The sequence below is a fragment of the Phyllobates terribilis genome, unplaced genomic scaffold (assembly GCF_046119375.1).
Source record: "Phyllobates terribilis strain yellow unplaced genomic scaffold, ASM4611937v1 Scaffold_12__6_contigs__length_324123572, whole genome shotgun sequence".
NCBI classification, from domain to species: domain Eukaryota; kingdom Metazoa; phylum Chordata; class Amphibia; order Anura; family Dendrobatidae; genus Phyllobates; species Phyllobates terribilis.
Window position 1 is genome coordinate 309,032,153 of NW_027362772.1, and position 11,589 is coordinate 309,043,741.

The following is an 11,589-nucleotide window of genomic DNA, read 5'->3' on the forward strand; positions in this document are numbered from 1 at the left end:
AAATAAAGGGAACACTCAAATAACCCCTCCTAGACTTGAATGAATGAAATCTTCTCATTGAATATTTTGTTCTGTACAAAGTTGAATGTGCTGACAACAAAATCACACAAAAATCATCAATGGAAATCACATTTATTAACCAATGGAGGCCTGGATTTGGAGTCACCCCCAAAATTAAAGTGGAAAGACACACTACAGGCTGATCCTAATTTGATTTAATGTCCTTAAAACAAGTAAAAAATGAGGCTGAGTATTGTGTGTGGCCTCCACGTGCCTGTATGACCTCCCTACAACGCCTGGGCATGCTCCTGATGAGGCTGAGTATTGTGTGTGGCCTCCACGTGCCTGTATGACCTCCCTACAACGCCTGGGCATGCTCCTGATGAGGCTCAGTATTGTGTGTGGCCTCCACGTGCCTGTATGACCTCCCTACAACGCCTGGGCATGCTCCTGATGAGGCTCAGTATTGTGTGTGGCCTCCACGTGCCTGTATGACCTCCCTACAACGCCTGGGCATGCTCCTGATGAGGTTGCGGATGGTCTCCTGTGGGATCTCCTCCCAGACCTGGAATAAAGCATCCGCCAATTCCTGGACAGTCTGTGGTGCAACGTGACGTTGTTGGATTGAGCGAGACATGATGTCCCAGATGTGCTGTCACATGTGCTCAGTGTGAACCTGCTTTCATCTGTGAAGAGCACAGGGCGCCAGTGGCCACTTTGCCAATCCTGGTGTTCTGTGGCAAATGCGAAGCGTTCTGCACGGTGTTGGGCTGTGAGCACAACCCCCATCTGTGGACGTCGGGCCCTCATACCACCCTCATGGAGTCGGTTTCTAACCGTTTGTGCAGACACATGCACATTTGTGGCCTGCTGGAGGTCATTTTGCAGGGCTCTGGCAGTGCTCCTCCTGTTCCTCCTTGCACAAAGGAGGAGGTAGCGGTCCTGCCTCTGGGTTGTTGCCCTCCTACGGCCCCCGCCACGTCTCCTGGTGTACTGGCCTGTCTCCTGGTAGCGCCTCCAGCCTCTGGACACTACGCTGACAGACAAAGCAAACCACCTTGCCACAGCTTGCATTGATGTGCCATCCTGGATGAGCTGCACTACCTGAGCAACTTCTGTGGTTGTAGAGTCCGTCTCATGCTACCACGAGTGTGAAAGCACAACCAGCATTCAAGTGACCAAAACTTCAGCCAGAAAGCATTGGCACTGAGATGTGGTCGGTGGTCCCCACCTGCAGAACCACTCCTTTATTGTGTCTTGATAATTGCCAATAATTTCCATCTATTGTCTATTCCATTTGCACAACAGCATGTGAAATTGATTGTCAATCAGTGTTGCTTCCTCAGTGGAGAGTTTGATTTCACAGAAGTTTGATCCTGGTATGCATGGCCCCCTCATCCCCATTCTGGTGTATATGGCTCCCCCATCCACATTGTGGTGTATATGGCTCCCCCATCCCCATTCTTGTTTCTAAGGCTCCCATCCCCATCCCCATTCTGGTGTATATGGCACCCCCATCCCCATTCTGGTGTATATGGCTCCCCCCATCCCCATTCTGGTGTATATGGCTCCCCCATCCCCATTCTGGTGTATATGGCTCCCCCATCCCCATTCTGGTGTATATGGCTCCCCCATCCCCATTCTGGTGTATATGGCACCCCCATCCCCATTCTGGTGTATATGGCTCCCCCCATCCCCATTCTGGTGTATATGGCTCCCCCATCCCCATTCTGGTGTATATGGCTCCCCCATCCCCATTCTGGTGTATATGGCTCCCCCATCCCCATTCTGGTGTATATGGCTCCCCCATCCCCATTCTGGTGTATATGGCTCCCCCATCCCCATTCTGGTGTATATGGCTCCCCCATCCCCATTCTGGTGTATATGGCTCCCCCATCCCCATTCTGGTGTATGCGGCTCCCCCATCCCCATTCTGGTGTATGCGGCTCCCCCCCCCATTCTGGCGGATAAGGCTCCACTCCCCACTCTGGTGGTTAAGGCTCCCACGCCCCCCCCCCCCTCCCCCATTCTGGCGGATAAGGCCTCCACCCCCCCCCATTCTTTCGGATAAGGCCCCCCCCCCATTCTGGTGTATAAGGCTACCCCCCCCTTATTCTGGCAGATAAGGCCCCCCCTCCCATCCCCATTCTGGTGTATAAGGCTCCCCCCCCTTATTCTGGTGGATAAGGCTCCCCCCCCCATCCCCATTCTGGCGTACATGGCTCCCCCCCCCATCCCCATTCTGGCGTACATGGCTCCCCCCCCCCCCCCATCCCCATTCTGGCGTACATGGCTCCCCATCCCCATTCTGGCGTACAAGGCTCCCCCCCCCATCCCCATTCTGGCGTATAAGGCTCCCCCCCCCCATCCCCATTCTGGCGTATAAGGCTCCCCCCCATCCCCATTCTGGCGTATAAGGCTCCCCCCCCCCCCCCATCCCCATTCTGGCGTATAAGGCTCCCCCCCCCCCCCCCCCCATCCCCATTCTGGCGTATAAGGCTCCCCCCCCCCCCATCCCCATTCTGGCGTATAAGGCTCCCCCCCCCCCCATCCCCATTCTGGCGTATAAGGCTACCCCCCATCCCCATTCTGGCGTATAAGGCTACCCCCCATCCCCATTCTGGCGTATAAGGCTACCCCCCATCCCCATTCTGGCGTATAAGGCTACCCCCCATCCCCATTCTGGCGTATAAGGCTACCCCCCATCCCCATTCTGGCGTATAAGGCTACCCCCCATCCCCATTCTGGCGTATAAGGCTACCCCCCATCCCCATTCTGGCGTATAAGGCCCCCCCCCCCCCCTCCCATCCCCATTCTGGTGGATGACTCCCCCCCCCTTTATTCTGGTGGATAAGGCTCCCCCCCCCATTCTGGCGTATAAGGCCCCCTCCCATCCCCATTCTGGTGGATAAGACTCCCCCCCCCCCCCCCCCCCTTATTCTGGTGGATAAGGCTCCCCCCCCATCCCCATTCTGGCGTACATGGCTCCCCCCCCCATCCCCATTCTGGCGTACATGGCTCCCCCCCCCATCCCCATTCTGGCGTATAAGGCTACCCCCCATCCCCCTTCTGGCGTATAAGGCTCCCCCTTCTGGCGTATAAGGCGCCCCCCCATCCCCATTCTGGCGTATAAGGCGCCCCCCCATCCCCATTCTGGCGTATAAGGCGCCCCCCCATCCCCATTCTGGCGTATAAGGCGCCCCCCCATCCCCATTCTGGCGTATAAGGCTGCCCCCCCATCCCCATTCTGGCGTATAAGGCTACCCCCCATCCCCATTCTGGCGTATAAGGCTACCCCCCATCCCCATTCTGGCGTATAAGGCTACCCCCCATCCCCATTCTGGCGTATAAGGCTACCCCCCATCCCCATTCTGGCGTATAAGGCTACCCCCCATCCCCATTCTGGCGTATAAGGCCCCCTCCCCCCCCTCCCCTTTATTCTGGTGGATAAGGCTCCCCCCCCCATTCTGGCGTATAAGGCCCCCTCCCATCCCCATTCTGGTGGATAAGACTCCCCCCCCCCCCCCCCCCCTTATTCTGGTGGATAAGGCTCCCCCCCCATCCCCATTCTGGCGTACATGGCTCCCCCCCCCATCCCCATTCTGGCGTACATGGCTCCCCCCCCCATCCCCATTCTGGCGTATAAGGCTACCCCCCATCCCCCTTCTGGCGTATAAGGCTCCCCCTTCTGGCGTATAAGGCGCCCCCCCATCCCCATTCTGGCGTATAAGGCGCCCCCCCATCCCCATTCTGGCGTATAAGGCGCCCCCCCATCCCCATTCTGGCGTATAAGGCGCCCCCCCATCCCCATTCTGGCGTATAAGGCGCCCCCCCATCCCCATTCTGGCGTATAAGGCGCCCCCCCATCCCCATTCTGGCGTATAAGGCTACCCCCCATCCCCATTCTGGCGTATAAGGCTACCCCCCATCCCCATTCTGGCGTATAAGGCTACCCCCCATCCCCATTCTGGCGTATAAGGCTACCCCCCATCCCCATTCTGGCGTATAAGGCTACCCCCCATCCCCATTCTGGCGTATAAGGCTACCCCCCATCCCCATTCTGGCGTATAAGGCCCCCTCCCCCCCCTCCCATCCCCATTCTGGCGTATAAGGCTCCCCCCCCCATTCTGGCGTACATGGCTCCCCCCCCCATCCCCATTCTGGCGTACATGGCTCCCCCCCCCATCCCCATTCTGGCGTACATGGCTCCCCCCCCATCCCCATTCTGGAGTACATGGCTCCCCCCCCCCATCCCCATTCTGGCGTACATGGCTCCCCCCCCCATCCCCATTCTGGCGTACATGGCTCCCCCCCCCATCCCCATTCTGGCGTATAAGGCTACCCCCCATCCCCATCCCATCCCCATTCTGGCTTATAAGGCTCCCCCCATCCCCCTTTTGGCGTATAAGGCTCCCCCCCCATCCCCCTTTTGGCGTATAAGGCTCCCCCCCCCCATCCCCGTTCTGGCGTATAAGGCTCCCCCCCATCCCCCTTTTGGCGTATAAGGCTCTCCCCCCCCCCCCATCCCCCTTTTGGCGTATAAGGCTCCCCCCCCCATCCCCCTTTTGGCGTATAAGGCTCCCCCCCCATCCCCCTTTTGGCGTATAAGGCTCCCCCCCCCATCCCCGTTCTGGCGTATAAGGCTCCCCCCCATCCCCCTTTTGGCGTATAAGGCTCTCCCCCCCCCCCCCCCATCCCCCTTTTGGCGTATAAGGCTCCCCCCCCCCCCCCCATCCCCCTTTTGGCGTATAAGGCTCCCCCCCCCCATCCCCCTTCTGGCGTATAAGGCTCCCCCCCCATCCCCCTTTTGGCGTATAAGGCTCCCCCCCCATCCCCCTTTTGGCGTATAAGGCTCCCCCCCCCATCCCCCTTTTGGCCTCCCCCCCCCCCCCCCCCCATCCCCCTTCTGGCGTATAAGGCTCCCCCCCCCCATCCCCCTTCTGGCGTATAAGGCGCCCCCCCATCCCCCTTCTGGCGTATAAGGCTACCCCCCCCATCCCCATTCTGGCGTATAAGGCTACCCCCCCATCCCCATTCTGGCGTATAAGGCTACCCCCCCCATCCCCATTCTGGCGTATAAGGCTACCCCCCATCCCCATTCTGGCGTATAAGGCTACCCCCCATCCCCATTCTGGCGTATAAGGCTACCCCCCATCCCCATTCTGGCGTATAAGGCTACCCCCCATCCCCATTCTGGCGTATAAGGCCCCCCCCCCCTCCCATCCCCATTCTGGCGGATAAGGCCCCCCCCCCTTATTCTGGTGGATAAGGCTCCCCCCCCCCCCCCCCCCATTCCGGTGTATATGGCTACCCCCCATCCCCATTCTGGCGTACATGGCTCCCCCCCCCCCCATCCCCATTCTGGCGTATAAGGCTTTCCCCCCCCCCCCATTCTGGTGTATATGGCTCCCCCCCCATCCCCCTTCTGGCGTATAAGGCTCCCCCCCATCCCCCTTCTGGCGTATAAGGCTCCCCCCCCATCCCCCTTCTGGCGTATAAGGCTCCCCCCCCATCCCCCTTCTGGCGTATAAGGCTCCCCCCCATCCCCCTTCTGGCGTATAAGGCTCCCCCCCCATCCCCCTTCTGGCGTATAAGGCTCCCCCCCCCCCCCCCATCCCCCTTCTGGCGTATAAGGCTCCCCCCCATCCCCCTTCTGGTGTATAAGGCTCCCCCCCCCATCCCCCTTCTGGCGTATAAGGCTCCCCCCCATCCCCCTTCTGGCGTATAAGGCTCCCCCCCATCCCCCTTCTGGCGTATAAGGCTCCCCCCCTTCTGGTGTATAAGGCTCCCCCCCATCCCCCTTCTGGCGTATAAGGCGCACCCCCATCCCCCTTCTGGCGTATAAGGCTCCCCCCCTTCTGGTGTATAAGGCTCCCCCCCCATCCCCCTTCTGGCGTATAAGGCTCCCCCTTCTGGCGTACATGGCTACCCCTATCACTGCCATTTTCTGATACATGTATTGTTTTCATTTTTCGGTCGATCAGTTCCTTCACGGCTCTATCGTAGATACATTTTGATCGCTTCTTACTTCATTCCTTCTGGAGTTGCGGCGACCGTAAAGTCGTAATTCTGACGATTCGATTATTTTTTTTTTTCTTTCTTCTTCTCTTTAGTTTAGCGCTTTGGGTTAATTGGTTTTATACATTGCTAGATCTGACTTTTAGGGATGTGGAGATGCCAAGTGTGTGTGTGTGTGTGTGTGTGTGTGTGTGTGTGTGTGTATATATATATATATTTATAAAACTTCTTTATTTGTAATGGGAGAAAAAGGAGTGATTGGAATTTGTGTGGGGTTTTTTTTAATTTATTTTATATATATTTTTAAAACTTATGTATATTTTATTTTTTAACGCCTGCAATCATCTGAATGGTTTATGCATCTATATTACATAGTAAAAATCACGGCATCCTATGACTCAAAACCCCCTTGCTGCAATGAACGTTGCACCCCAGGGCGCTGATGCCCACTTAGGACTTTCGCCCCCCCCAGTGCCATGCTCTATAATGCTGCTGTCTGTGATTGACAGTGGCATTTCACAGGTTTGCAGCTGTAGACGTAGCTCATCTCTCCTCGCGGCTGTTATTGTAGAGGCCGGGAATGGTGCGGGCGCAGCTCCTGAGCCTGCGCCATTCACCTAGACCTGACGAGTGCCATACTTGTACGCTGCTCATAGTTATGGGGTGCATGTGAGTTTGCTGGTTTCACTGCATTATCCTTTATATATCACAAGTTGGTATTCGTAATGACCTGGTTGTGAACTGTCCAGCAGTGTTACCGGGAGATTCTCCACCACTGCCAGAGGAGACAGCAGACGTTTACGGCAGCCTGAATTCCCATCTCCTCTATATTCATGGATTTCCTCCATACTTTCACATTTTTAGGCATAATTTGCATGTTGCACCTCTGAATTTTGGAGCAGTTTATAAATTCATCCTGTAGCATGAAACTTGCGGCAATGCCGGACACGCTGCGATCTTACACATCCACGCCACTGATCCTAAATCCTTACTTTCTTTTTTTATTTTAGAAGAAATCAATGTTCCTAAAAGACCGCCGAAGAACAAAGAACCCGCAGAGGACCTACAGTAAGTATCAGCCTCGAGGGTCTGACCGGGTGACCCCATAGGCCGCCTGAATGTCTCGCTGCTGTGTCTGACGTCTCCCACTCTCTTCTCTGGTGGACTGGACAAGCTGATAAAGTGGCCGGATTATTATCCTGGGTCCCGAAGTCACGTGAAAGGCATATTAGGAAATATTTAATATTTTATCATTGACCTGTGACTTTTTTTTTATCATGGACTGCTTATCTTGACTGCTGCCGTGAGGTCGATCATACCTCACGTGACCGCTGCCGCCAATCCAGACCATTAAGGGCAGTGATTGACTGCACCGGTGACATGGGTTATACACAACAGCAGCCGAGAGGATCAGGGACGCAGTGCTGGAGCGAGGAGGTAAAATGCGTGAGAATTATCTGTTTGTTTCTGGATCAGGACAGATTTTTATCTCACAACCCATTTAATGGAAAGAAAAATTCTGACTTTTTTTTATCATTTTCTAAAAACCCTGTTTTATACTTTAAAAAAAAAAAAAAAACTTATCTGCACTTGTCAAAAATTTTCATCTGGTAAATTGACCTGTGGTGTCAGTACCTCGACTATCTCCGACTTCACCCTATGGAAATGGATGTGGTTAAATTTACAACAAAATGCACGTTACATGTTGGTTTTACTGTGGAAAATCTGCAACGTGTGAATTTACCTTTTGGTAATAAATGGCAAGTGGCTTGCTTATTGTTAATGGCCATGAAGAATTGTGTGACCATTAACAATAGTCAGGTCATCTGCGATTAATTACGAATGATGCAACATTTAGTTAGTGGCTTTTCAGCAGACGGACCAAAGGTGGGCGCTCGGGTGGACTTTCCAGGATGTATTTTTAATGATGGGCCATTTAGTGCAATCACTTTCGTCCCCTGCTGACACCTTTACTGGTGACACGTTGCCCGTTTCCATCCATGCACTTCACTGAATGTCTGCGGCTTTGCAACATTGCATGTTTTTCCAGGTGGATCGATTCTAACTTGTTTCACTGACTGGTTAATAACCATTTTGTGAACCAGCGCAGCTCTACCGTGGCGTGGGGCGGCTGCACGATCCCTACCTTTGTTTTATCAGGGCAGCCCGTCTTCATGTCACTTGCTGCTTTTTCTTTTTTGTTTTTTTTTAGCCGTCCGTTCTCTTGTTGCAGATTTTATGTTTCTCGTGAAACCTCCTTTTAATCAAAGCTGTTGTAACTTGCAGGAAAAGGGAGATTCTGCAGACCATCATGCACATCCTGGAGTCCGTCCAGCTCAAGTGGGAGCTGTTTCAAAGCTGGACAGAGTTTTCACGGTTGCACCTCTCGAACAAGCTGGCAATATTTGGCATTGGATACAACACCCGGTGGAAGGAGGACATCCGATACCATTACGCCGAAATCAGTTCCCAGGTTCCGCTGGGAAAACGTCTACGTGAGTACTTCAACCCCGAGAAGCCGGAGGGGCGGGTGGTGATGACCAGAGTGCAGAAAATGAATTGGAAAAACGTATACTATAAGTTTCTGGAGATCACCATCAGCGAAGCGCGGTGTCTGGAGCTGCACATGGAGACCGACTGGATTCCTATAGCTCACTCCAAGCCGATCGGCGGAGATATAGTTCAGTACCTCTTACCCGGCGGGATCCCCAAGTGTCCGGGGCTTTACGCTATTGGATACGAGGAATTGAGGAACAAAGCTGACAATGCGGTAGTCGATTTAGTCAATGATGGCAATTGCGAGTCTCCAACGGGGCCCGACTCAAAGTCCGACCCAGTAACTGCGAAAATCACCTACTGTTACCTCGGCATCGCCGAGAGCATAACGCTACAGCAGTGCTTGTTCTTTCATTTCCAGTCCACCATCAAGAACCAAAGCAAAGAGTGGGCTAGCATCAATGGATTCTTAGCGCAGAACTGTAAGGTCGAGCCGGGGGTCTCCCCGAAAACTATCTATATCAAGTTTGTTGAGGTGGAGAGAGATTTTCTTTCCGCGGGGTCTTTAGTTGAGTGCCTGGAAAAAGCCATCGGGTACCCCTTAAAGTTCAACAAATGAATCGTGTCCTTTATAAGGACTTGGGCTCGGCCGTCTGCTTTCTCGCCAGGGTTTTGCTGTTGAACTGTGAATGAGTTTGGTCCATTGGAATGAGGACGGGGCGAAGGTTGGGGGGGAACGCCTGTCTGATATTCGGAAGAATCGTCCCCACTCCCTTTTTTTTTTTTTTTTTTTTTTTTTGAAGACCTTGGAGTATGGGGATCGTGTGTTTGGTGGGTTCAAATGACGTTTTTATAAAAAAAGAATTTTATTGTAGAGCCCTGATATGTATTGCTGTATGTACATTCCACATTGGACATAGTTATACTTTCATTTTTTAAAGAAAATAATGTAATTGTTTTATTTTTTTTTGTTCACATCACATTTTTACATATCGATTTGTGAGTCGACAAAGTAACGAATGATGAGAAAAAAAAAAGCCAAGAGGCCGTCGCAGCCCAGGTAGATGATATTGTATATAATTTAGATAATCACTTTTTTTTTTTTTTTTTTTATACCCATTAAGTGTTTTTAATATTTCCAGCCAGTGTTGCCTGCAAAGACTTTGTTTCTGTGACGTACTGTATCCACTCTTAGCCGTCTTGCCATATCATTTATTTTATTATTATTCAGTAAAGTATTATTTTTTTTTCTACTGCAAGTAAGAAATTAAGAAGCATTGAGAAGAGGTGTGTGTGCACGTCCGGTCATTATATGACTCCACCAAGAGTTGTGCCGCAGTCCTGCTCATCCCACCGTCTACAACCAAAGCCGGGGGGCTACTGATCATGGAGAGGTCAAATGCCCGAGGTTCACCAGCTACAGGAGGTCCGCAGTGCCTTTCTCTAAAGAGTAGGAGCGTCTCTAAATGCTATGTTACAGTTTAAAAGGAGAATTTATCTACAAAAACAGTGGAATTATTATACTCCGGAGCTGCACTCACTATTCTGGTGCAGTCACTGTGTACATACATTACATTACTGATCCTGAGTTACATCCTGTATTATACCCCAGAGCAGCACTCACTATTCTGCTGGTGCAGTCACTGTGTACATACATTACATTACTGATCCTGAGTTACATCCTGTATTATACTCCAGAGCTGCACTCACTATACTGCTGGTGCAGTCTCTGTGTACATACATTACATTACTGATCCGGAGTTACCTCCTGTATTATACTCCAGAGCTGCACTCACTATTCTGCTAGTTCAGTGACTATACTTACAGTACAAGTTTGGGCACCCCTGGTCAAAATTCCTGTTATTGTGAACAGTTAAGCAAGTTGAAGATGAAATGATCTCTATAAGGCCTAAAGGTAAAGATGACGCATTTCCTTTGTATCTTAAGTAAAAAAATATATATATTTTCATCTTTTACATTTTATAAATTACAAAAAGAAAAATAGTCCAATGCAAAAGTTTGTGCACCCTGCATGGTTAGTTCCTAGTTGCGCCCCCTTTTTCAAGTATCACAGCTTGTAAACACTTTTTGTAGCCGGACAAGAGTCTTTCAGTTCTTGTCTGAGGGATTTTCCTCCGTTCTTCCTTGGAGAATTCTTCCAGTTCTGTGAGATTCCTGGGGAGTCTTGCATCCTCTGCTGTTTTGAGGTCTAGCCACAGATTTTCAATGTTGTTCAGATCAGGGGACTGTGAGGGCCATTGTAAAACCTTCAGCTTGCGCCTTTTGAGGTCGTCTATTGTGGATTGTGATTTGTGTTTAGGATCATTATCCGTTTGTAGAATCATCCTCTTTTCATCTTCAGCTTTTTTACAGATGGTGTTATGTTTGCATCAAGAATTTGTTGAAATTTCATTGAATCCATTCTTCCCTCTACCCGTGAAATGTTCCCATTGGCTGCAACACAACCCCAAAGCATGATTGATCCTCCCCCATGCTTAATGGTTGGCAGGATGTTCTTTTCCTGAAATTCTGTGCTCTTTTTTTCTCCACACGTACCTGTGATCATTGTGTTCACAGAGTTCTATTTTGTGTTTCAGACCTTATCTGAGCACACAAATCTCTAAGGGTGCCCAAACTTTTGCATCAGCCCATTTTCCTTTTTGTAATTTTTAAACTTTAAAAAATGACAATTTTTTTGTTTGCCTAAAATACAAAGGAAATGTGTCATCTATAACTTTAGGCCTTTTAGAGATCATTTTATCTTCAGCATTCAACATTACTGATCCTGAGTTACATCCTGTATTATCCTCCAGAGCTGCACTCACTATTTTGCTGGTGGAGTCACTGTGTACATACATTACATTACTGATCCAGGAACTGATCCTGAGTTACATCCTGTATTATACTCCAGAGCTGTACTCACTATTCTGCTGGTGGAGTCACTGTGTACATACATTACATTACTGATCCTGAGTTACATCCTGTATTATACTCCAGAGCTGCACTCACTATTCTGCTGGTGCAGTCACTGTGTACATACATTACTGATCCTGAGTTACATCCTGTATTATACTC

The 11,589-nt window shown here is 51.2% G+C and overlaps 1 protein-coding gene across 2 annotated transcripts in view; it reads left to right on the forward strand.

Moving 5' to 3' along the window:
• Positions 1–11,294, forward strand: part of MSANTD2 (Myb/SANT DNA binding domain containing 2) — a 60,576-nt gene extending 49,282 nt beyond the window's left edge. For both annotated transcript variants that reach the window (XM_073657374.1, XM_073657375.1), the window contains 2 exons: positions 7,029–7,086; positions 8,305–11,294. In XM_073657374.1, the coding sequence (XP_073513475.1) occupies positions 7,029–7,086; positions 8,305–9,133 (887 nt within the window). In that variant the 3' untranslated portion in view covers positions 9,134–11,294. The remainder of the gene's footprint in view (positions 1–7,028; positions 7,087–8,304) is intronic.
• The last annotated feature ends 295 nt before the right edge of the window (positions 11,295–11,589 follow it).